We start from the raw sequence: 21910 nt of genomic DNA, 5'->3' as shown, positions 1-21910 counted from the left end.
TCTCTGAACAAAAACAAAAGATTCAAATCTTCAGATCAGAGTAATTAATTATTTGACCCATGTGTTGTTGTTGAAACGCTTGTTTGTGTTACAGAAAAGGCTTAACACGCACATTGTATAAATGCTGGAATGTTTTAGAACTGTAGTGTCTTTGTGATGGCTTTGATATAATTTCTGCTTTTACAGTCCACACTTGACATAGATGATGTGAATTCGGTGAGATTACTTTGAAGTGAGATTTAACCGGACCTCGAGTCCTCACCAGTGCCAGAAATGCATGTTTGCCATTTGACCCCTCTTTTGAAGAAAACCAAAAATAAACGTTCAAGTTTCAATGTGGATCAAGTGGGTCAGACAACTGAAGCATCACTGAGCTACTATTACATTATTAACTTTTCACATTTGCACACATATCTGTGTTTATTGCCTGTGAACACAACAGAAGATGTGAGCACAATAACAGGAGAGCTTTTGTTTTTGTTTTTGTTTTTTTTAGTCCGTAAATGCAGGAGATGATCTCTGACCTCTTGACCCTCTTTTACATAAATGGGGTACAGGGTGGCTGTGGATGGGAGTCGTGATTGGATTAAATGACTAACATGTCAGTGGCAAACAGCTCTAGTGACACGAAAACAGACTAAAAGCATGGGTTCTGAACCTCGCCGCTCCTGTTGTCCCTCGTGTCGTCACTGCGCCTAGAAGTTATGTAAAGCATCATCCAGGAAGGCAGCAGGCAGCCAGTGAGCGGTTCGGGCCACAAATAGTAGGACGGGTAATGCAACATAAGGAAACGTAACGGTCAGCTACTCGCTACACACAGCACTCAGTTAGGACAACAGGATGCTCTGATTTCAGTTTCATAACACTTACATCACTTTTGCTAATCACGTAAGACGTGGAGAGATGACATCACGAAGCCGTCAACGTGGAGTAATTAGAGCAGTGGACGGTCGGTGTGCTTAATGTGAGGATATCGAAGATGCATTATGGAGGCGTAACGCCTGCTTAGGAGAGGATTAATGCAGACTTTTAGGGTGCTGCGCGGTTTCAGGGAGGGAGGGAAGAGGTTAAATCCGAGGCTCCATTAAACAGGCCTGCCGACCCAATTCTGCGGTGGCGAGGGATTATAACACAAGGGGGGAGTGAGAGTGTTAATATGGGCCATAAACAGAACTTGAACCTAATGCACGAGACGACAGCGGAGGAGGAGGAGGAGGAGGAGGTAGAGGCTGAATGGGGGCGCTGGTAGTAATGGGGAGGATAAGATGGGAGTGGGCGGGAGTGTCGCTCTGCTGGAAGTGAATGATTAAATGATGTCTCCCTGGATTACTATTCCATATTCTAAATGGGAGATTTTTTAAGCTTCATAAACAAATGCACTCATTTAAGAGGGATTAACAGTAATCTCTCTATCCTTTTTTTTTCCTGTGCACCTCTCTCTCTATCTCTATCCCTCTTACTACCTTTCTGATGCACTAATATCAGTACTTGTACAGTTTCCTACCGCTGTGTTGTGTCTAATCTCATATTGTATCATGTGCTTCTGCTCAACTGAGAAAGAATCGACCATCTACTTTTTTATTTTTAATCGGAAGACAGCCCCCGAGAGTGTGAGGACATCTCAACAGATTTAAGATACAGACTGTGTGCATTTGGTATTCATTACTCATGCTACACTAGTAAAAGGTCACAATTCTTATTTTATTCTCTTCATTTTTAAAAGGCAGCGACTGGTCAGTAAAGTTTCTCATACAAACGTACAGGTTGACAATAGATAGAGAGGAAAAGACACCGTTTCCCCTCACTTACCTTCATCATATACAGTATAAGCACAGTATATACACACAGCAAACTTTACACGAAAAGGCAGCAATATGAAGAGAAGGTCTCGTACGAATGGAGTGGTGAAATGGAGATGGAGTTTGGGCCTGTTATAGGATGGTGAACTGCATCCACCAGACTGGATGCAAACGAAAATGTATTCCACTTTCAGTCTGTCAGGGTTTTTTTTAACTCTCACAGCTCATCCTTAGCCCCCAGCACCCTGCCTCTCCCCCTGCTCCTCTCCGTCGTTGTCTGGCTTCGACCGTTCCGTCCAGAGGGGGCGCTGCCCTTTGTCTGGTCCTCGTCCTTTTTCACCACACCCTGTCCATCAGCTTCCCACATGGCCTCGGCCTCCTCTCGCTCCTGAGGGTAGAGACACAAGAAAAGAGAGTAAAGACAGTACCACTCATTCCTGTGAGAGTGATGAAAATAAAAGTGTTTTTTTTTTCCTGGTTATTTTTCACAAATTGATTCTCCTCTGTTAAACTGAGACTATGTGCTGTATCGTCTTCCAAACAGCCACCACTGGGGCCAACAGAGGGACAGCGGTCATCATTTATTCACCTAAACTTTCCTAACATAATCAAAGACACAGCTTTTTACCACGTCGGGCTGCATGAGGTATTTTTTCACAAAATGTTACACAATCTGACCCAGTACCTGTAAATGCGCACTAAGACTCAAGTAGAAACAAGTTTAATTCTGGAGAAAAAGCACGTCTACTTTTTTTTTTTTGAAAGGCTTATAACAACCTATTGTGACTTCAAGTGGCTGAAGCTCCATATGGACGGTTGCATGTAAACTGCAATAGCACGGTATTATTCTTTTTCATACCACACCTAAACGGCTTAGTTGATTTTCTTTTTAAAATAGCAGAAACAAGTGGTTCATTTTATGCTCTTCACTGATTTTAAAATAGCCCGTGCGATGCTAAAAACTGACTAAGCTACTGTAACTTTGTTTGTTTACAAATATGTAGTTACTTCTCTGCAAGCGGATATCTGATAAACCTAAAAGATACTAACATGATGTGGACACAGACCAGGCACAGTAAATGAGGAAACATGCAAACACCCAACAGATTTGCATTGTGCTCCAGCTGGTTGCTTGTTATCCAACACTGGTGTCACGACAACGGCGACCACATGACTGCAGGCGACCGGCGCGGCCTGAGGAGGAGGAGGAGGAGGAGGAGGACAAGGTCATGACTGTGTGTGCCGTCACTCTGCTCACCATGTCCCTGTAGAGCTTCTCCTTTGTGAACCACAGGGCCAGTGCGCACCGCCGGCCGCTGGTCACCGCGGTAACACCGTGGGGATTCACGGGACCCGAGGAGAAGCCCACCAGTCGGCCACAGCTGGGTTTCACTCGAGCCTGTAGACAAGAGGAGGACAGAAAAGTTCACCAGCCCCGACACATCTTCACATGGTTACGATACGACCGGGTGACTTACTGTCACTGTCTTGGCATCTCTGTTTGTGAAGAACAACTCTCCCCCATCAAAGTTGTCATTCAGGTAGAGGACGGCACTGTGAGACACAGATATTAGATCGGTCATTCAGCCATAAAAACAACAATTGTAGTCTATGTAAAGACTCGGTCTATTCTCTCAGGCACATACAAAAAAACAAAACACATTTGCAGTCATTAAACTGATACAACCTGTTAGTACAATTTTACATCATCCCATCTCTGGTTAAAGAAGAGAGACACATTGAAATTAAAGGTCTTTCCAGGTGATTTCAATGGAAAAAATTGCAGAGATGAGCAGATTATTTTTATGTACCTAAGGTCTCTGTGTATGAACGCGGGCGGTTCCCTCCAGCACTGATTGGTCTCTGGCTCAAGCAGACAGTTGTCAACGTGGACAGGGTGAGACAGGTCCAACCTGCCCTCCTGATGACCTGAGTGCAAAAGAAATGACACCGTCAGCTGTACGCAGAAAAACAACACATTTATATTCACAGTCTTAAACTCTGTTGTAGAGATTATCACAAGAAAAATACAGGTGACGTTTTACCTGCTACAGCGCTGCGGCAGACCAGGTGTGTGAAAGAGATGAAAAGTCCCGAGGGGCTCCTGAAGTAGGAGTGCAGCAGGACTTTCGCTCTTTCACCCAGCTCATGTAACAGCCGTGCGTCTGACTGGTTCACGAGGCCGTCCTGAGACAGCTGTGTATGACGAGGCGACGAGCGTCAAGAGATATTACCAAAAACATGACACACGCCCACCACCGCCACCTCACTTTCACCCACCTTTAGAGCCCTGAGGACAGTCAGACCTTCAAACGTCTCATGAGGCGTGTGCGGAGACCGTCTCCCCCGGTAACCGTCTCCAACAGCCGCTGCAACCTGTGGCAGACGAAGCAAAGGGGAAAGCTGGGGTATAAACCGCGTCTTTTAGAAAATCTGGGTGTTTTACTATGAGAACTTACTTTTGCTAACTGCAGTATTCTAGCACACTCCTTCTCGGTCATGACTCCATCGAGGACGACGCGATTAGTCCCGTTCAGAACCTCGTCGTCCATTGTGATGGTCACACCCACCTGAGGGACTGGGCCCCCTGAAGGGAGAAGGCAAATACTTGGGAACAGTCTTGACCTCTCCTCCTCGACTGAAACGTGAGGGAGAAATGACTGTCTCACCTGCAAAGAAACCACTGTCATCCACTTCCTCCTGCAGCTCTCCCTTTTTAATCTTCTCATTTATTTTCTCTTTTTCAGCCCTGACAGTGAGACACAAAACACACCAGCTTGAATTCTGTTAAATTCTACAGTGTTAGTTTTTTTCCCTTCTTATTTTTCATACCTCCAAATTCCTCTTAGAGATTCAGGTACAACGTCTTCTGGGGTCCAGAGATCCTACACAGGAGGAGATTGATGAACCCAGCTGGGACGTGTCTTACAGATACCCCTCTAGTTAAAAGACTGCACTGGTACTTACTGGGTCAGTGAACGTGAAGTCAAGGCTCTCCATGCCGAAATACAGCAGCTTCTTCTCCTGCAAAGAGCGACTGATGTATCTGACGAGCTCCTGTTTGACAAACACACGAACAACTTGTGATCAGACTTTGAATGTTGCGATGAACTCGAAAATCCTGCGAACGTGTCTCAATTCACAGAACGGTGCTATATTACCTCCTTTATGGATTAAGATATTTACTCTATGTTTATTGGTCCACTTGATATTTTATTCTTTTCATTAACCTATCTCATAAACATATCAGATAGATTTTTTAGCACATAATATTTGCGTCACCACTGTTATTTTAATTTAATGGACTTTGAGCAGTACCTGAAGCGGTTGTGTGCCCTGTGACTCTGTGTCTCCCCCTAGTGTTTCATAGTAGAGCTGCAGGTTGTCTAAGGAGTCCTGGTCAGAGGGGTAAAAAAGAAGCAGCGAGCGAAGGGTCTGCAAAGCTCCACTAATATCACCGGCTGTTTGGAAACAAGAATGCAAACTAAGGCCGAGAATGCAAAGTAAGAGTTCAAATGAGTGCAGCGTGATAACAATGCCATAATTTAAAACCTTTAAACTGTGCGATGTGCAGATGTTCAAGCTGTGTGGGCAGGTAGTCCTCCTGAGCGGAAATCCTTCCAGGTCGTACGGCCACCTGAGTCACACAGGACTGCCGGCAAGCGAGCAGGTTGAGGGAGAGAGCTGGACAAATGGGGAAAAAAAAGTTTTTAGAAGAAAATAAGACAATGGTCTGGAAGTCTTTTGCCTTTTTCTTTTTCTTACTTGCAGCCTTCTCAAACGCGCCGTCAACACTGTCCACTCCTCTGTCCTCGGGCAGCCGCTGGGAGGCAACCTCACACTGCACCCTGCACTCCTCTGTCTGCCGCAGGGTTTCATTCACGCAGGCTTTCCATTTCTCTGCTGCTTGCACCCAGTCAGAGGAGGCCTCGTGCTGGAGAGCAGCGTCATACAGCACCTGGATTTATCCATATATATTGGGAGAGAATAATGTGACTTTAGATGTAAGAAAATAAATTCTTCAGTTCGTTTCAGGCTAAAATGTTTGAGACACTAGTGCACATCATTACATGGATCATTTAAGCCTAATCCTGCTCTGATGGATAAAATGAGTTGCTCAAGCAGAAGTCTTCATTGGGTTGAATGTTTTCAGAGAGAGAGAGATAGGAATTTAGTCCCTCAGGCAGTGGTTGGCTCTCCGCAGTTATTTAAATCCATTTCATTAATTTTTGAGTTGTGCTGCTACATAGGGCTGCTTTAACATGTTGTGCATGTAACTTGCACCTCTTTTTGATTCAACATATCACACTTAGCTTCTGTGTCTTCATTAATATATACACTTTATTAGGTACACCTTTTCAATTGCTTGTTAACACAAATAGCTCATCAGTCAATCACGTGGCTGCAGTTCAATGCATTTAGGCACATAGAGGTGATCAAGACAACTTGCTGAAGTTCAAACCGAGCATCAGAATGAGGAAGAAAGGGGATTTAAGTGGCTGTGAACATGGTATGGTTGTTGGTGCCAGACAGGCTGGTCTGAGTATTTCAGAAGCTGCTGATCTACTGGGATTTTCATGCTCGACCATCTCTAGGGTTTACAGAGAATGGTCCGAAAAAGAGGAAAATATCCAGTGAGCAGCAGTTGTGTGGATGAAAATGCCTTGTTGATGTGAGAGGTCAGAGGAGAATGGACAGACTGGTTGGATGACAGAAAGGCAACAATAACTCAAATAACCACTGGTTACAACCAAGGAATGCAGAATACAATCTCCTACTACAGCAGAAGACCACACCAGGGACTACTCCTGTCAGCTAAGAACAGGAAACTGAGACAAAACTGGACAATAGAAGATTGGAAAAATGTTGCCTGGTTTGATGAGTCTCAATTTCAGCTGTGACATTCAGATGTAAGGGTCAGAATTTGGCATAAACAACATGAAAGCATGGATCCATCCGGCCTTGTATCAACGGTTCAGGCTGGTGGTGGTGGTGGTGTAATGGTGTGGGGGATATTTTCTTTGCAGACTTTGGGCCCTTAGTCCAAACTGAGCAAGGTTTAAATGCCACAGCCTACCTGAGTATTGTTGCTGACCATGTCCATCCCTTTATGACCACAGTGTACCATCTTCTGAAGGCTACTTCCAGCAGGATAATGCACCATGTCACAAAGCTCATATCATCTCAAACTGGTTTCTTGAACAATGAGTTCAGTGAGTTCACTGTACTCCAATGGCCTCCACAGTCACCAGATCTCAGTCCAATAGACCCCTGTGTGATGCTGTCACGTCCATACGGACCAAAATCTCTGAGGAATGTTTCCAACACCTTGTTGAAAATATGCCACAAAGAATTAAGGCAGTTCGGAAGGCAAAAGGGGATTGAACCTTTTACTAGCAAGGTGTACCTAATTAAGTGGCCAGTGAGCAAAATTCCCTATATATATATAAGGAGCTAACTAGCACAGTTCACAAATGTCCAACATTATTTCTTGCTATAAAAGCTAAATCCATTGTGGCCACTCAGGATTCAAAAGGACCTGCTGCAGCTATAATCTCTCATATTTTTACTCACCCAGTGTTTCTCACTCTCAGCCTCTCTGTCCTGGAAATCTTCCTCAGTCACACCTTCCATCCGCCTGTATTTCTCAATGTTATTCCTCATCTCCAGGTGGCTGGGGTTGGCCACGAAGTAGGTGTGCGCAGCTGATGCTGCCTTCTGTAACTTCTCCATCTGATGAGGTGAAAGAAGAAAGTCCGTATGAAGAGTGTTAGTCAATTATCAATGTTCTTATTTACCTTTACTACCGCAGTCGAAGGTGCCTACGGAAGCTTTCAAGGCTCGATTTATAACGTGGGTTCTGTGCAAATATAATTAGAGTGGAGATCAGTGAGTAATAGCTTAACCTATGTACCCAAGTCAGGATGCACACACAACAAACAGCACTGTTTCTGGTTCTGATATAGTGGTAGCGATACTTTAAAGACTGTTCTATTGTGCCCCAAATATGAAGATGCAGCCACTTGGGATTGGATTGCTCAATCCCAATTGGTTGGATGTAACACAAGGTCTGAACCGGGCCATGAACAGAAAGGGCTGTCGCTATAAAATACAAATTAGGACAGTGAATCACAACACAGACATTTAAAATACATTAATACAGAATATAATGACAAATCACCAGATGTATTATGTTGCAGATTATTACTGTTGCCTAACAGAACAGCTTACCTTGTAGTATGTGACTTGCAGGAAGTTATACGGGTTGCGAGTGCTGAATTCATACTCTATGTCAGTAGAAACAGGGAGCTGCCCAACATGCGTGACAGAGCGTCCAACGCAGAACCTCAAACATTCAGCTTTCTTCTGGACCCAGTCCAAGGCCCAGAGGTCCCATAGACTCCCCACTTCAGAGTCTAACCATGCAGAAATGAAATATGCATTTTAATAGTTAACAGTATATTTGGTGGCTATTGTGTTGTAAATCTTTAATCTATAGACTGATGACAAATAAATTTAATGGTGGTGTCATAAAATATGAAACCACCATGTTCTGGTCTAGAGTTTGTGTTATGTTCCAGCAACAAATTCATAAACTGAGACACTGACTTTAGTGAAGTGTAGTTTCTCAGTCCAAAGTAGTTAGTTTGGCTAAATACTAGTAAAACAATAAAGGGAAACAGCTCTTTGTGAGAATTTAAAAATGTTCTAATGTATGTAAAGAAATTCATGAACACTAATAATCGCTGAACAGGTGGCTGATAACTTGCAAGATTTAAAAACATAAATAAAAACATATTAATATACATTAATATTAATATAATTATTTAGGAAGACACATTTTCTGCCATATCCTGTGTCTTTATTTCAATCAGCTGTGAATATCTACCTTTTATGTTTCTAAACCCAGGCGTACTCTTTGAATGTTCACTTTCTTTGTCTCTGAAGCTTTAGATCATAATGGTTTATTTGTCTTACAAATCTGACGTCTTGTAAAGCATTTTGGGCTCCGTCAGTGCATCTATCATACATTCATTTGCAGTGTTCATTGCTCATATTCATCCAATTTTATTTAAATGCTGATTATGCCTGACAACTCACCTGTAATATGACTACAATTGTCACTGATATGTTTGTTTTTTTAGCTTTTCAAATCATGTCTATACGCTGCATGTCCAGTTTATTTTTCTTCTCCTCACCTCTCTTCTGTCGCACCTCTGCACATCTTACCTTCAGGTTGTTGGTATTCAGCATTTCTTGATTCAACTTAGTAGTACTACTGAATTCTATTTTGAGGTATTGCCGGATGTATTATTTTGTTGACAGCCCCATTTTAGTTGCAGTTGCAGATTAACACCACTACGTTTAAACCTAAATTTAAAATTTCAACAATCGTGAAGGGGATTTAGTGCAGGACTGTCATGTTAGAATAGATTAATTATTAGACTGTTGTGACTGGTGCACGTGGAATGTGTAATGAGACCACAAATAACACCAAAATAAAAAGAAATGGAATGTTATTTGTGCTTGACATGATAATTAAATCAATCCACCCCAATATATAAACATGCAAAATGCTGGATATTCTCACATCTGTGTTTAGGCCTTTCTTAAATTAAAATACTATAGAAGGAACAACCACTGTGCAGTGATTCATTCATTTTATGGACTAAAAGGGCTGCTGCCATAGCCCCTCACTTGTGAATCGAAGTAATACATGCAGATTACGTATTAAATAGAGAATAATTGCCACCTCTTAACTCACCTAGTTTACTCATAGCCTCTGCCCCTGCTTCCAAACACTCATCGTGACACTGTCTGCGGACTCGGAACAGAGTCTCCTTGGTCCAGATGGATTTCTCCAGCAGCTCCGCAGCCTTCGCCCACTCCTCACCAAAGTATGACCGTACCCCGCTGTAATACAGAAAATCATACGGCTGCAGGAGCGACAGCACATTGGAGCGGACTGCGCCAGAAACTGCTGAAGAAAAACTTAATAATGACGGAGAAACAAAAATGAACGCCACGTATACAGTGAAATACTGGGAGAGGAGCGCCATGGTCCCACAAACTACCCCAGCGGAATGAGCAGATGAGCTGGGAGAAGAGGAGGGACTAAGGAAATGTTTAGGAAACCAAGTAGAGAAAGTTTCCTCCTGTTTGAGGGAGAGTAGGAACTTTCAGATGTCACGTGGTGTATTCCATGCGACTCCACGTTAACGCAACTTGCTAGTGTTTTTGTGTTTAAACTGAATTAAATAAAACGCGCCAATTTGTTTTAAACGATGTAAAGTAAGGCGGCACGTTTAACGGAGCGACGATGCAATGCATGCGCTTCGCCACGAGAGGGAGCTGTTAAAGGCTCCAAATGGCGTTACCGTAAATGTGAGAATAAAGCGGGTTGAAACAAAAAGTGTGTTCGTCCGTTTTCTGCTGAGTAACATCGCACCAACGATTAACTGATTCTCGTACATCAAATACAGTTATAAAAGTCGACTTGTCACTGGTAAATGGGATGTATATTCACAACATGGTTGTATTATTATGTTTCTTTAAAAAACACACACACATAGAGTTGACCCGTATTCTGGTGTTTACGGTAACGAGGAGCTGGAGCCCCTGGGCCAGCTGAGTTCGTTCGGCCTTCCCTCAACACAGGGCGGCAGCATCTCATGATTCATTCAGCCAAACACAGACAGCACAAGACGGGCTAGACAACTGACGCTCCTCCGAGCCGGGAAATTAAGAGGCTGGGGGTCCAAACTCAGACGAGCAAGTGTCCCACTGAAAGGCGGAACTAGCGAGCTTGCCATGGCGGATATTGGTGAGGTTTTGATGTCGGTTTTGTCCACAATTCGGGTTCCGAAGCCCGGGGACCGTGTCCACAAAGACGAATGCGCCTTGTCATTTGCCTCGCCGGTGAGCTATCTTCCTTTGGAAAATCAAAACTCCACCAAATAAATACTGCTGTTTTGTTTTTGCCTCACTTCGCCTGTCGATCAGCTTTGTCTAGCACCTCGTTTTGTCGGGGCTGATCTACTTTAACGCAGCGGTTTACTAGATTTTCCTGTTTCAACTGACTAGCAAGCTAGCTAGTGAGCTAATAATGGAAACTTAGCTGCTGTAGCCTGTTAGCTGCTATGTTGGGTTGTCTGTGCTGTCAAACTTTGAAGTAAGCTAACTTAGTTATTTTATAGTCACAACTATAGCACGGCTGTCGTTGATTTGAGCGTAATTTAACTCGCACAAACCCAGTCTTGTTTCATGTAGTTTTAGATAACATAAATCCAGTGTTGCTAAATAGCAAATGTTAGCAGAGTGACAGGAGAGCTAGTTACATGGATGATAGGAGCTGATGCAGATGGGCTATGGTTAAGACACATTGCTGCCAACTTTAATTCTCCATTGTTGTAACACGGCGTGAGATAAAGGAAGAAATCTAACAAGTGACATTTTGTGTGTTTTCTTTACAGGAGAGTGAAGGAGGCCTGTATGTGTGCATGAACAGTTTCCTGGGGTTTGGGAGTCAGTATGTGGACAGGCACTATGCTCGGACTGGTCAGAGGGCTTATTTACACATCACCCGGACTCGTAAGGCTAAGGTGCACACTTAATTTTACTTTATAATGTGTTTTTTTACGAGACCATGAGGAGTGTTACATGTCACCCAAAGACACATCTGTTTCAATGTCCACTCACCTAGTCTCACTGCTCATTCATATATGTTATCCTCTTAGAAGGAAGATGACAATAACTCTGGCTCTGGACACCCACCAAAGAAAAAGCCCACTAGACTGGCTATAGGTGAGTATTTATATAAACGCCAATTATACATGTCTCTTGTTTTCAGAGGGACATGTGTTGACTACCTGTCTTTTTCTGCTCTGTGTAGGGATTGAAGGAGGTTTTGACGTGGATCAGGAGCAGTACGAGGAGGATGTAAAGGTGGTCATCTTACCAGACAGACAGGAGGTGACATCGGATGATATTGGCACAATGACTGATGTGGTGAAAGAGCGGGTGAGTTGTTGTGTGTTTTATCTGCCAGTAGAAATATTGTCACCTTGTTACAGTTTTGCAGGGTTATCTCAATGGTATTATTGAAACTGACATGGCTATAAAGCCACATTACCAGATACACTGCCAAAAAAACGTCACCACCTGGATTTAACTAAGGAAATAGGTACGAGCCTCCTATTGGGTAATTACTCCATGGGTGATTATATTTCAGCTGGCAGCAAGTTGTTTAACCCCAACTGATGCAATGAGTAGCTTCTCATTTCTTAAACGTCCATGTCAAAAGACATCCTGTGGTCGTAGAAAAAATGCTAGTCTGTTTGAGAAGGGTCAAATCATTGACATGCATTAAGGAGAGAAAACATCCAAGGAGACTGAAGAAGCTAAAACTGGGTTAAGAACTGTCCCAACGCATTATTCAACAATGGAAGAATAGTGGGGAACCATCGTCTTCCTGAAGAAGTGTGGCTGGAAATAAATCCTGTGCACACCTACGTTATGAAGGGAACTCAAGGGATTGGGATTGAACATCTGTGTAGCCTAAAGAAAACCACTAATCAGTGAGGCTAACTGGGAGAAAGTGCTATGATCTGGAGTTGATGCAGTTGCTCAGGTCTAGGTTCAGCAATATTATGCCCAAAGAATGAGGTCAGCTGACCAGGTTATTCCACCAATGGATTTTTCTTCCCTGATATCACGGGTATATTCCACGATAATAATGCCAGGATTCACGGGGCTCAAATTGCCAACTAGTGGTTCAGGGAGCATGAGACATCATTTTCACACATGGATTGGCCACCACAGAGTCCAGACCCACTGAGAATATTTGGTGGCAACATTTATTTTGGGCCAGGCAGTGTATATTAAGCATAATTGTGGTTGATCTCATTTGCTACATTTACATAGACAATGTTTCTTCAACCTGTGTTCAATAAAATGTCAGCTGTATTGTACATACGTGTTTATGTGCCCCAAAACATTATATGCTGAAAATATAACAGAAGAAGCTTTTCTTATAATAATTAATAGATTCAGTAGAAGAAGATGACCAAGATACAGCTACACTTCTGTTTTGCAATAACACACGCAAACATATAAATTGTTGTGTTCTTTTAATACTAAAACTTTCTGCCAGATGCGGATACGTGTGGGGTAACGACAATGAACTTGAGTTCTTAGTCAGGTCTAATTTTTCTGGTTTATCTGTCTGTCTCCCCCTAGGTCTCTCTGTCAATGGCAGGTATAATGGCAGCACACTCCATGTCTCACATCTTACAAGTTCAGCAGTGGGATGGAGAGGTGAGACAGGAGTCAAAGCATGCTGCTGACCTGAAACAGCTTGACAATGGAGTCAAAATCCCTCCCAGGTGAGGCCACAACTGTTTAATTTAAACATATTATTTGTCCTTGCATGTCGTAAACACAGTAGCTCCCATACGCCATTAAAACTTGATAGAAGAATGGACAAACTGTCTTTATCTGCTGTTAATCCTTAATAGAACTCACGGTTCATTTGTCTTTGTTATAGTAGTTAATCAGTTGTGTTTCTGAGAATAAAATTAAGGGTAGAGTTAGTTATTTATATTATTTGAAATCTGTCAAGTGCAACATAAGACTGAAACCTTTCCTCCTGGTGTCCCAGTGGCTGGAGGTGTGAGGTGTGTGACCTCCAGGAGAATATTTGGATGAACCTGACGGACGGCAAAGTGCTTTGCGGTCGCAGGTATTTCGATGGCTCTGGGGGCAACAACCACGCCCTTCTCCACTTCCAGGAGACAGGATACCCACTTGCCGTCAAACTCGGTACCATCACTCCTGATGGCGCTGGTAAGCAGACAACCTTAAAATGTTTAATATCAAGGGCATACTCTATTAATCGAAACAGATTAATCATGGGTGTAAAGCTTAACTGTTTCTACTGTTTCATGTGTCCAGATGTGTATTCCTATGACGAAGATGACATGGTGCTGGATTCCAAGTTACCGGAGCACCTTTCTCACTTTGGCATCGACATGATGACAATGGAGAAGGCAAGATTTATGTTTCTGCTGATTTTAATGGAAACTGACTCTATAAATCTAGTTTTATCGCTCAGTTATTGGCCTCTGCAACTATCTTTCTGGATTTTCAGTTTTTACCATCAGACCAACTTCTTGTAGACAGAAGTATTGATCAGCATTCTGCTATACGATCGCAGTGTGACACATTTAGTCAGAGGCATTGGATTTTTTGTCCTTCTTGGCCTGCGTTCAAACATTTATGGCTCCCTCTGCCTCATAGAGTAGCCTTTGATTACACGGTGTTACTGAAGGGGTCCAAAATTCCACTGCAGTCTGAGAGCTGATAACACAAAAAAGGACAAAATGATAAGACTTTGTATTGGTTCTCGCTCTTGTCTTGCTTTTTTGGAAACAATATTAACTGTAGCCTTAGTGCAGAAACACACCTGCTGTCCCATTTCTGACAAATTCCTAAACACCTGTTCCCTCTGATTTCCAGCTGCCATTAATTTCTTTCCCACTTGCTTCTCTTCTTATGCAGAGCACACACTTCACAGTTGTCAGTCTAATATCTTGTACCTCTCACTGTGTTTTTGCCCTGACAACATATTGCTGTACACGCTTAATGATGTTACACATACAGGGGGTGATATCGTAGTGCTACGATAAAGCAGAAACACTTAGTGTTGCAATGGTGTGTTTTGCAGTCTCATCAGTGTGCTGTCATTTCTCCTATTGGTAAATTCTCGCATTTGTTTGCACCCCACACATCATTCATCTGTTCGTCTCTTCTGCTCTCAGACTGAGCGGACAATGACAGAGCTGGAGATCGCTGTGAATCAGCGCGTGGGCGAGTGGGAGGTGATCCAGGAGTCGGGGACCACCTTGCGGCCCCTCTACGGTCCCGGTTTAACTGGAATGAAGAACCTGGGAAACAGCTGCTACCTCAATTCTGTCATGCAAGTGCTCTTCACCGTGCCAGACTTCCAGACCAAGTCAGTACCCTCTGTTCACAGCCTCCATGGTCCCATCCCTCCCAGATGTTATTTCTTTTGGCAGTGAAAATGTTGTGTTAATGATATTTTACTTTTTATGTTGTTAATGTCATTGCCTTGGTAATGTGTAGTAGTAGTAGTAGCCTCTGAAATATTACTGAAGGGGGACTGTGTGTGTTGTGCTTTTTAGTCCAAACGGTTCATCTGAAAGCAAGGAATGTGTTTCACAGTGTTTATGTTTTACAGGTATGTCTCTAACATCGACAAGATAATTGATGAAGCGCCCAGTGACCCAACACAGGACTTCAAAACCCAAGTGTGAGTGTCTCACATAATTAAGTATCCATTATGTTCTGTAGACGTAAGAAGCCTTTACAAATATCCCCAAGCATACGCACAGTGTGCCAGCCATCAGCCATAGTCAGTTATGGATTCCTTTCTAGCTATAGTACACCAGCTACATGTTCAGTTCTGTTGTTTGTCTTTTAGGGCTGTGTTGATATCAGCAGGGTTCAGAGAGACTTCTGTTGACCCTTGGCCTTATGTCATTTTAGATTTATGCAGGAGAATAGGGCTACGACTGTGGCTTAAATTTACTGAGCCTGTCACTGTTAAATCACAGTTTAACGTTCAGATAAAGGTGCAGTAGCTAATCTGACAAATATATCATGTTTTTTAATTGAACTCTACCAGAGCTGATGGACATGTAACCTAATTCTATACAGTCTCTTGTTGTGCTGCACAAAACTTTTTTTATTGTCACTAGAGAAGAGAATGCCTTCTCAGTCATTCTTTTTCAACCATGTTATTTGAAAAGCAGAAATACACCTAGGCCTGTAACCAAATCCTCCTCCTGTGTGAGACTTGGGTCTCTACTGTGTAGTGATGTCAGTTTTGTTTGCTTATCCCAGAGCCAAGCTCGGTTACGGTCTGTTGTCAGGAGAGTATTCCAAACCGGCACCAGACCCTGGAGATGAAAATGGTGCATCTGAACCCAGAGTAAGAAGAAAAACAGTCATTCAGGGAGGATTTACAAGTCTTAAGTTTTGTTTTATTGCAAATATCCACAGATCATTTTGGGATTTCTTGTCAGAAATGAGTGAACATATAGTGTACCTAATATTGTCTCACTGCTGACAACTCCTGCTTCTCGTCCTTTACTTGCAGGGAGACCAAATCGGAATCGCACCACGAATGTTCAAAGCACTTGTTGGTCGGGGCCACCCAGAGTTTTCCACCAATCGGCAGCAGGATGCTCAGGAGTTTTTATTGCACTTCATAAACATGGTGGAGGTAAAGTTGAGCTTTCACTCTGCTTGTCTTATTAGTCCTTAGCCATCTTCTCTTTATAGCAATACTTCATTTCCCTCGCAGAGGAACTGTCGCTCCGGATCCAACCCATCGGAAGCCTTCAGGTTCCTGGTGGAGGAGAGGATTGTGTGTCAGCAGTCACAGAAAGCCAAGTACACACAGCGGGTGGATTACATTGTCCAGCTGCCCGTGCCCATGGACCAGGCTACCAACACAGGTGAGGAGATGATGATGATTTATCTTCATTTCTTCAACTAGCTGCTAGTAGCAGAAAAGCAGCAGAAACTTGAAGAAACCAAACAACGAGCCCACTTGAGGACTCATCCTCATTTGCAGTGAATAGTGAAATGTATTTAATTTCTTAAATCCCAGAGGAGCTTCAGGAGGCTGAGCGCCGGCGTGAGGAGGGGGACACATCATCCCCTACGGTGCGCGCACAAATCCCCTTCACAGCTTGCATGGCCGCCCTCAGTGAACCCGAGATCCTCACCGACTTCTGGAGCTCGGCTGTGCAGGCAAAGACTACTGCTACCAAGTATGAAGAGAGACCATCACACTTACACTGACAGTGATTAATCAAAACTAATTTTAACATGTGTTTATTAATGACGGCTTCTCTCTCCTCTGTCAGAATGACCCGCTTCGCCTCTTTCCCTGACCACCTGGTTATCCAGATTAAGAAGTTCACCTTTGGCCTTGACTGGGTGCCCAAGAAACTGGGTGAGCAAAGATGTCATCAAATGTCAACGTTGAGAAGATAAATCCTGTTTTTGCCGTTCCTTAAAGAAACAAGAATATCTGCTCACTGACGCAAACTAGGCCACAGCACAGTCTGCAAAAAGTTTTAATAGTCCACATACACACATACAGCAGCGCATCCTATCGAGGGCCTCAGGGATTTATCAGGTTTTACATCAGGTTTGGGCGATGTCCAAATGTTGATACTTTCATACCGTCTCCACATTTTACCGCGGTATATGGTATTACCGTGACTAATTAAAAATTACGAAGCACGTGTCAATTTACACAGAGCACCTCAAGTGGGCGGAGGCCAGACAGAATAAACAAAGAGAATCTGGTGGATTTTCAAAATAAAATACTCTGTGCAAACTGCCGGTTGTAAAAACAGACAAAAGCGAAACTTATTAACTACGTAGCATATTTACACATGTCGAAGCAAACAAGTCTGGCGGGCTCAACGCTCGCTTCTGAAACGCTCCCGGTAGGTTTTGAAGTTGCGTGCAGGACGGACCAAATACACGACGTTAATGCAGCGTGCCGTGGACGGGCCCGACAGCGTCACCAAACTGTTGGCTAGTGCCTACACTGTTCAGAAACTGAATACCAAACACTAATGATGAAACAATAACAACATAATGTGCACAATATTAACAACTTTTATTAGCAACAGCTTAAGAAGTACAAATACAACAAACAATTAAATTAACATAACCATCCAGAACAGTTTTTGCACAGAATGCGCCGCACACACACAGACAGTGGACATAGAATCATTTATAGGCATTGAATTAATTATATCTTATATTTAATCCTTATCTCCTTTATAAGTGCACTATGTTTTTTTTAATGACTGTAATGAAGGTATTGAAACTGATACCGTTTCTTTTGAAAGACACCTGAAATACCTTATTACCGTGAAACCCTATTTTACATTGTGGCTTCAGTGGTTGCTTAAAATATATTGTGAAGTACCTCCTACACCGTTCCAATCAACACGTTTTAATCACAGCTCACATTAATGGATACTGCAAGTAACCAAGCAACTGATGCTTAAAGGCTGTTGTTAAACTCTGAATAGTTGGTGGGTTTCAGCTGTGAGTGGACAGTGGATCACCCAGCTGTTAACACATGCACACTCAAAGTGTTGACCTCTTATTAGAGTAAAGCAGTAATTGTCAAAGTACTGACTCATGTCTGGGCGTTTCCACATTGTTTCTTACAAGCTTCATTTGGCTCAGCTTCCCCACACTGAACCACTGGACAAGTGTTTGAGACTGGGAGCGACGCTGTGTAGCACAAACAACATATTTTAACCGTCAAAGAAAAGCCTTCTATTGTGTGACTCAGATTTCTTGAAACCAGACAAAACCAAAGGGAACCGATCGAACCCCAGCTTCCTACCCAAAGCCATCATTTTATACACGTTGTCCGTGTCCGATTAGTATAAGCAAAGTGGCAAAAAACGCAAGTGTGCCAAACATTCAGACTGCAGTGGATGATGGTGCCTTGTGTGGTTTTCCTCTGAGCAGACGTGAGCATTGACGTTCCCGATACTCTGGACCTAAGCGGCCTGCGTGCTACCGGCCAGCAGCCAGGGGAGGAGCTTCTACCAGAGGTGGCCCCGCCCCCACTCATGACCCCAGACGTGGAGGTTAAAGGTATCCTGGGTTTCCACGGCAACGAGGAGGACGACTCGCTCTACTCCCCACTGCTGTGTCAGTCTGTCTGTCATTTCTGGTCTTTTCCTTCTTACCCTGCGACTCTCTTATTTGTCCGTCCTTCATTCCTTCCTTTCTTTTTCCTGCCTTTTCTGTTTTTTTCCTGAGTCCCTCTGTTGCCACGTTTGTTTTCTTTTTAATGATGTGTGCTGATTTGATTTACTTTTTTAAAAGTTAAAAAAAGTTTTAAAAGTTTTTTTTGTGGTGAATGAGTTTGAAGTTTCTTTTATTTAAGTTATTTAATTGGTTTTGTTTATGCCATTTTTACACATCAAATGAAAACTACCAAACAACTTAAAATCAGTTTCACAAAGTACATCCAAGTAATTCCACTGTCGCCCTTCCTCACTCTCAGCTCCGGTCCTCGATGACTCCACTGTGTCCCAGTTATGTGAAATGGGATTCCCCCTGGAGGCCTGCAGGAAAGCGGTCTACTACACTGGGAACACTGGAATCGATGCTGCCATGAACTGGATCATGGGCCATATGGATGATCCAGGTGAGTAGACCGGCATGAATTTACCAGAAGACCAATCGGCTTTCTCTCTGACGCCTCAGTCTTCATATTTCCCTCTTCTGGTCTGCTGCAGACTTTTCCGCACCCCTGGTTTTGCCAGGCTGCAGCTCTGGCCCCGGAACAACCCCCACGGAGAGCTTGTCCGAGGAGCACCTGGCAACCATCGTCTCCATGGGCTTCAGCCGAGACCAGGCGACCAAAGCACTTCGAGCAACGGTTAGACTCAAACTCTGTCCAGATAGAGATTAGGATTTGACCGTAGGCCACTAGTTTAAAAGAAGACACGGGCACACGTTTCTAAATGAGACGATTACGTAGATGAGTTTTCCTCATTCACAGAGACTCAAGTCAGTGTAGTAGCCGCAGGATTTCATATGAAAGTTCCCTACATCAAATGAAGATATCTGGTAACATATGTTAGACCTAAAGGAATTGTATGGTTGTGTATTTACCACGGTGTTATCAACATTATCATTGAAGCATTTAACGAAAATTTTGAGGTAACTCTTGGAGGTTTAGTATGAAGTATTTTATATTCTCCAAACAAGTCGTAAGTTGCGATTTACGTTGAGGGAATTATTTAACTCAATGACTGACATTTACATAAGTAAATAAGCTGCAGTTTTCAATCAGGGTAATAACATTTTTTTGTGTTTGTCAATAGCCAGCCAGAATATCAGGATCATGCTGAGTCAGAGCAAAGACTTTAGCATAGATGCTCTGCTTTTTGTGTTTCTACTATGCTCAGAAACGACATGGCTGGTGCTACTGTTGAAAATGTGCTGGTTGTCTTTGAGCCTAACTAGTAAAATACTGCAGTTATTTATTAATGAGATTAGACTCCACATAAAGCTTATATTTGACCAAGAAATCCGTTGGCTGATATTTGTATATAATCCATTTTTATTGTTTTTGGTCCGTAGAGCAACGTACTGGACAGAGCAGTGGACTGGATCTTCTCCCACCTGGATGACCTGGAGTCCATGGATGTCTCTGAAGGAGGTCGCTCAGCGGCAGAGAGCGAGGGGGGCAGGGATCCTCCACCTGGGCCTCGTGTCAGGGACGGACCAGGCAGTGAGTCTATATGAGAGGGCAGAGAGAAGAGGCTTTCACAATGATCATTATCTCAGACTGTGTTGTAAACATGACATATGTTAACGTCATTAAGTCGTCCAGAATTTCATATTTATTTGACGTTACATAAAGTATATATCATACGTGTTTCATAACTGGGATTAAATGAATTTTGTGCCTTTTTTCCAGAGTACGAGCTGTTTGCCTTCATTAGTCACATGGGGACGAGCACCATGTGTGGCCACTACGTCTGTCACATAAAGAAGGACCAACAGTAAGTGCTTCTTGCATGTGTTACAAGCTTCAAGGGTGAAATTGAAGAAAATAAACCAGAAATTCAATTGCATTTATGGCTGTATTTGTTTAAAGGCAAACTAAATGAAAAGTAGTTATTCTGTTTGCTTTAATGTCCTCTAACTGGTTAATTTATCTGAAAAGAATCAAGCTGAAAAATAGAAAGCAGTGGTTCTAAGAGGCTTCAGCAGGGGGCGCCATACTCCTGGTTCAAACCGTCATTGCACAGCTGCTGATGTCTTCAGAGTGCGGAGTGTTAATTTGTCCTAGAGCTGAAGATTAACGGATTCATTTTATATTTGAACAATAAAAGTGGTTGAGTCTGTACTACGGTGTGTTCCTTTGAACACAGAAAACTACATATTTAATAAAGCTGCTCTTCATTTGGTAACGAACTGTACGCTCTGTTTTTCACAGATGGGTCATCTTCAATGATCAGAAGGTGTGTGCTTCAGAGAAACCTCCCAAAGACCTGGGGTACCTCTACTTCTATCGAAGAGTGGCTGAATAAGGAGCGTTGCACTGTGGGTGAAGGAGGAGACAAGTGGATGCCAATAAACACACTCTCATAGTTGCACTCCAACAGGCTCTTAAAAATGCTCTGGCATGCTTCACAACTGACAAAACTGTAAATATGTCTCTCAGATTGCATATATACACACAGTGAAATACATTGGTGCAGGTGTACAGAGAGCGTGGGGGTGGGGGTGGGGGTGGGGGTGGGGGGGTTGTGTCCTTTCAGCCACTGATTACGAACCATGAGCAGATGAGTTACCTGGGCAACTGTGCTGAGTAAAACTCAGAACCAGCTGTTAAAACATCTGTTTGGGGTTTTTACTTTGAAACATGTTTTCATGCGATTCACCCTTTTCCTGGTAATGAGCCCCAAGCATCGGAGTGACTTTAATAGCTAAGTGCGTTCACTCTTTATTAATACGTTTGCTTAACTGTCACTGTTTATCCAAGTCCTGGCTATTGATTTTCACTGCCATCAGTAGTCACTGCCCCTCCCCATCACACTACGCTGCTTCCTGCCTCTTCCTTTGGACGATTGCAGCTCGGTGTCTCTACTTCAGCTAGACGCCTCCTCCTCCTCCTCCTCTACCTGTTTACTTTAAGTCAGGAAGTTAAAACAACATCCACTATGTCAGTGAATAAAAGAAGAAAAATGACGGCTCAATGGTTTGTTTCAAAGAGGAAATAAATAGTCGAAACACCAAATCCCCGGAGAAACACCAAATCCCCAGTGACTCACCCAGAAATCACCCTCACCAGACTGTGAGGGTGATTTCTGGGTAGGTCTTGTTTTGTGCTGGTTTTATTTTGAAAACAAATGCTTTGTTAATTCTGCTGTGACAAAATAAAGAAAACGTCTTTCTGTCATTCAGCCTTCTCTTTTATTTGAACGTGGCACCATCGGTACCATATTCTTTCACTTCGCTTA

At 43.1% G+C, this 21910-nt stretch overlaps 2 protein-coding genes across 3 annotated transcripts; one reads left to right on the top strand and one right to left on the bottom strand.

Moving 5' to 3' along the window:
* Nucleotides 1-1682: 1682 nt before the first annotated feature.
* p3h3 (prolyl 3-hydroxylase 3) lies at nt 1683-10092 on the bottom strand. The gene is made up of 16 exons (XM_047597708.1): nt 9565-10092; nt 8031-8215; nt 7374-7532; nt 5565-5757; nt 5352-5483; nt 5118-5260; nt 4767-4856; nt 4632-4684; nt 4469-4548; nt 4259-4386; nt 4080-4175; nt 3845-3995; nt 3611-3728; nt 3278-3353; nt 3058-3198; nt 1683-2187 (listed from the first exon to the last, which is right to left on the bottom strand). Exons 1-16 carry the CDS (start codon nt 9857-9859, stop codon nt 2017-2019), a joined length of 2211 nt encoding a protein of 736 aa, XP_047453664.1. The 5' UTR covers nt 9860-10092; the 3' UTR covers nt 1683-2016.
* Nucleotides 10093-10442: 350 nt separating this feature from the next.
* Nucleotides 10443-21849, top strand: usp5 (ubiquitin specific peptidase 5 (isopeptidase T)). 2 transcript variants are annotated; one of them, XM_047598728.1, is made up of 20 exons: nt 10443-10718; nt 11273-11401; nt 11537-11603; nt 11692-11819; nt 13038-13183; nt 13459-13643; nt 13752-13846; nt 14618-14811; nt 15058-15129; nt 15723-15810; nt 15979-16104; nt 16186-16339; nt 16495-16657; nt 16754-16842; nt 18393-18521; nt 18937-19080; nt 19172-19314; nt 20022-20172; nt 20362-20446; nt 20884-21849. In XM_047598728.1, the coding sequence occupies exons 1-20, from the start codon at nt 10611-10613 to the stop codon at nt 20975-20977; spliced, it is 2490 nt and encodes an 829-aa protein (XP_047454684.1). In that variant the 5' UTR covers nt 10443-10610; the 3' UTR covers nt 20978-21849. The 2 variants fall into 2 exon arrangements, with proteins under 2 accessions (XP_047454684.1, XP_047454683.1); XM_047598727.1 differs by having other exon boundaries at nt 18393-18578.
* Nucleotides 21850-21910: the final 61 nt, after the last annotated feature.

The sequence above is a fragment of the Mugil cephalus genome, chromosome 11 (assembly GCF_022458985.1).
Source record: "Mugil cephalus isolate CIBA_MC_2020 chromosome 11, CIBA_Mcephalus_1.1, whole genome shotgun sequence".
In the NCBI taxonomy this organism is placed as follows: domain Eukaryota; kingdom Metazoa; phylum Chordata; class Actinopteri; order Mugiliformes; family Mugilidae; genus Mugil; species Mugil cephalus.
The sequence above is the reverse complement of the archived record's forward strand: the minus strand, read 5'-3'. Positions and strand labels throughout refer to the sequence as shown.

Bases quoted from the DNA above. Each gene is read 5' to 3' on its own strand.
- p3h3 (XM_047597708.1), bottom strand. From the start codon at position 9,859: ATGGCGCTCCTCTCCCAGTATTTCACTGTATACGTGGCGTTCATTTTT. The intron at 4,549-4,631 runs GTATGAAAAATA...TCTCACTGTCAG, and splicing joins TCTCTAAGAGGAATTTGGAG to GGCTGAAAAAGAGAAAATAA. The intron at 4,387-4,468 runs GTGAGACAGTCA...TTCTCCCTTCAG, and splicing joins TGACAGTGGTTTCTTTGCAG to GGGGCCCAGTCCCTCAGGTG.
- usp5 (XM_047598727.1), top strand. From the start codon at position 10,611: ATGGCGGATATTGGTGAGGTTTTGATGTCGGTTTTGTCCACAATTCGG. The intron at 11,820-13,037 runs GTGAGTTGTTGT...GTCTCCCCCTAG, and splicing joins CTGATGTGGTGAAAGAGCGG to GTCTCTCTGTCAATGGCAGG. The intron at 13,184-13,458 runs GTGAGGCCACAA...CTGGTGTCCCAG, and splicing joins GGAGTCAAAATCCCTCCCAG to TGGCTGGAGGTGTGAGGTGT.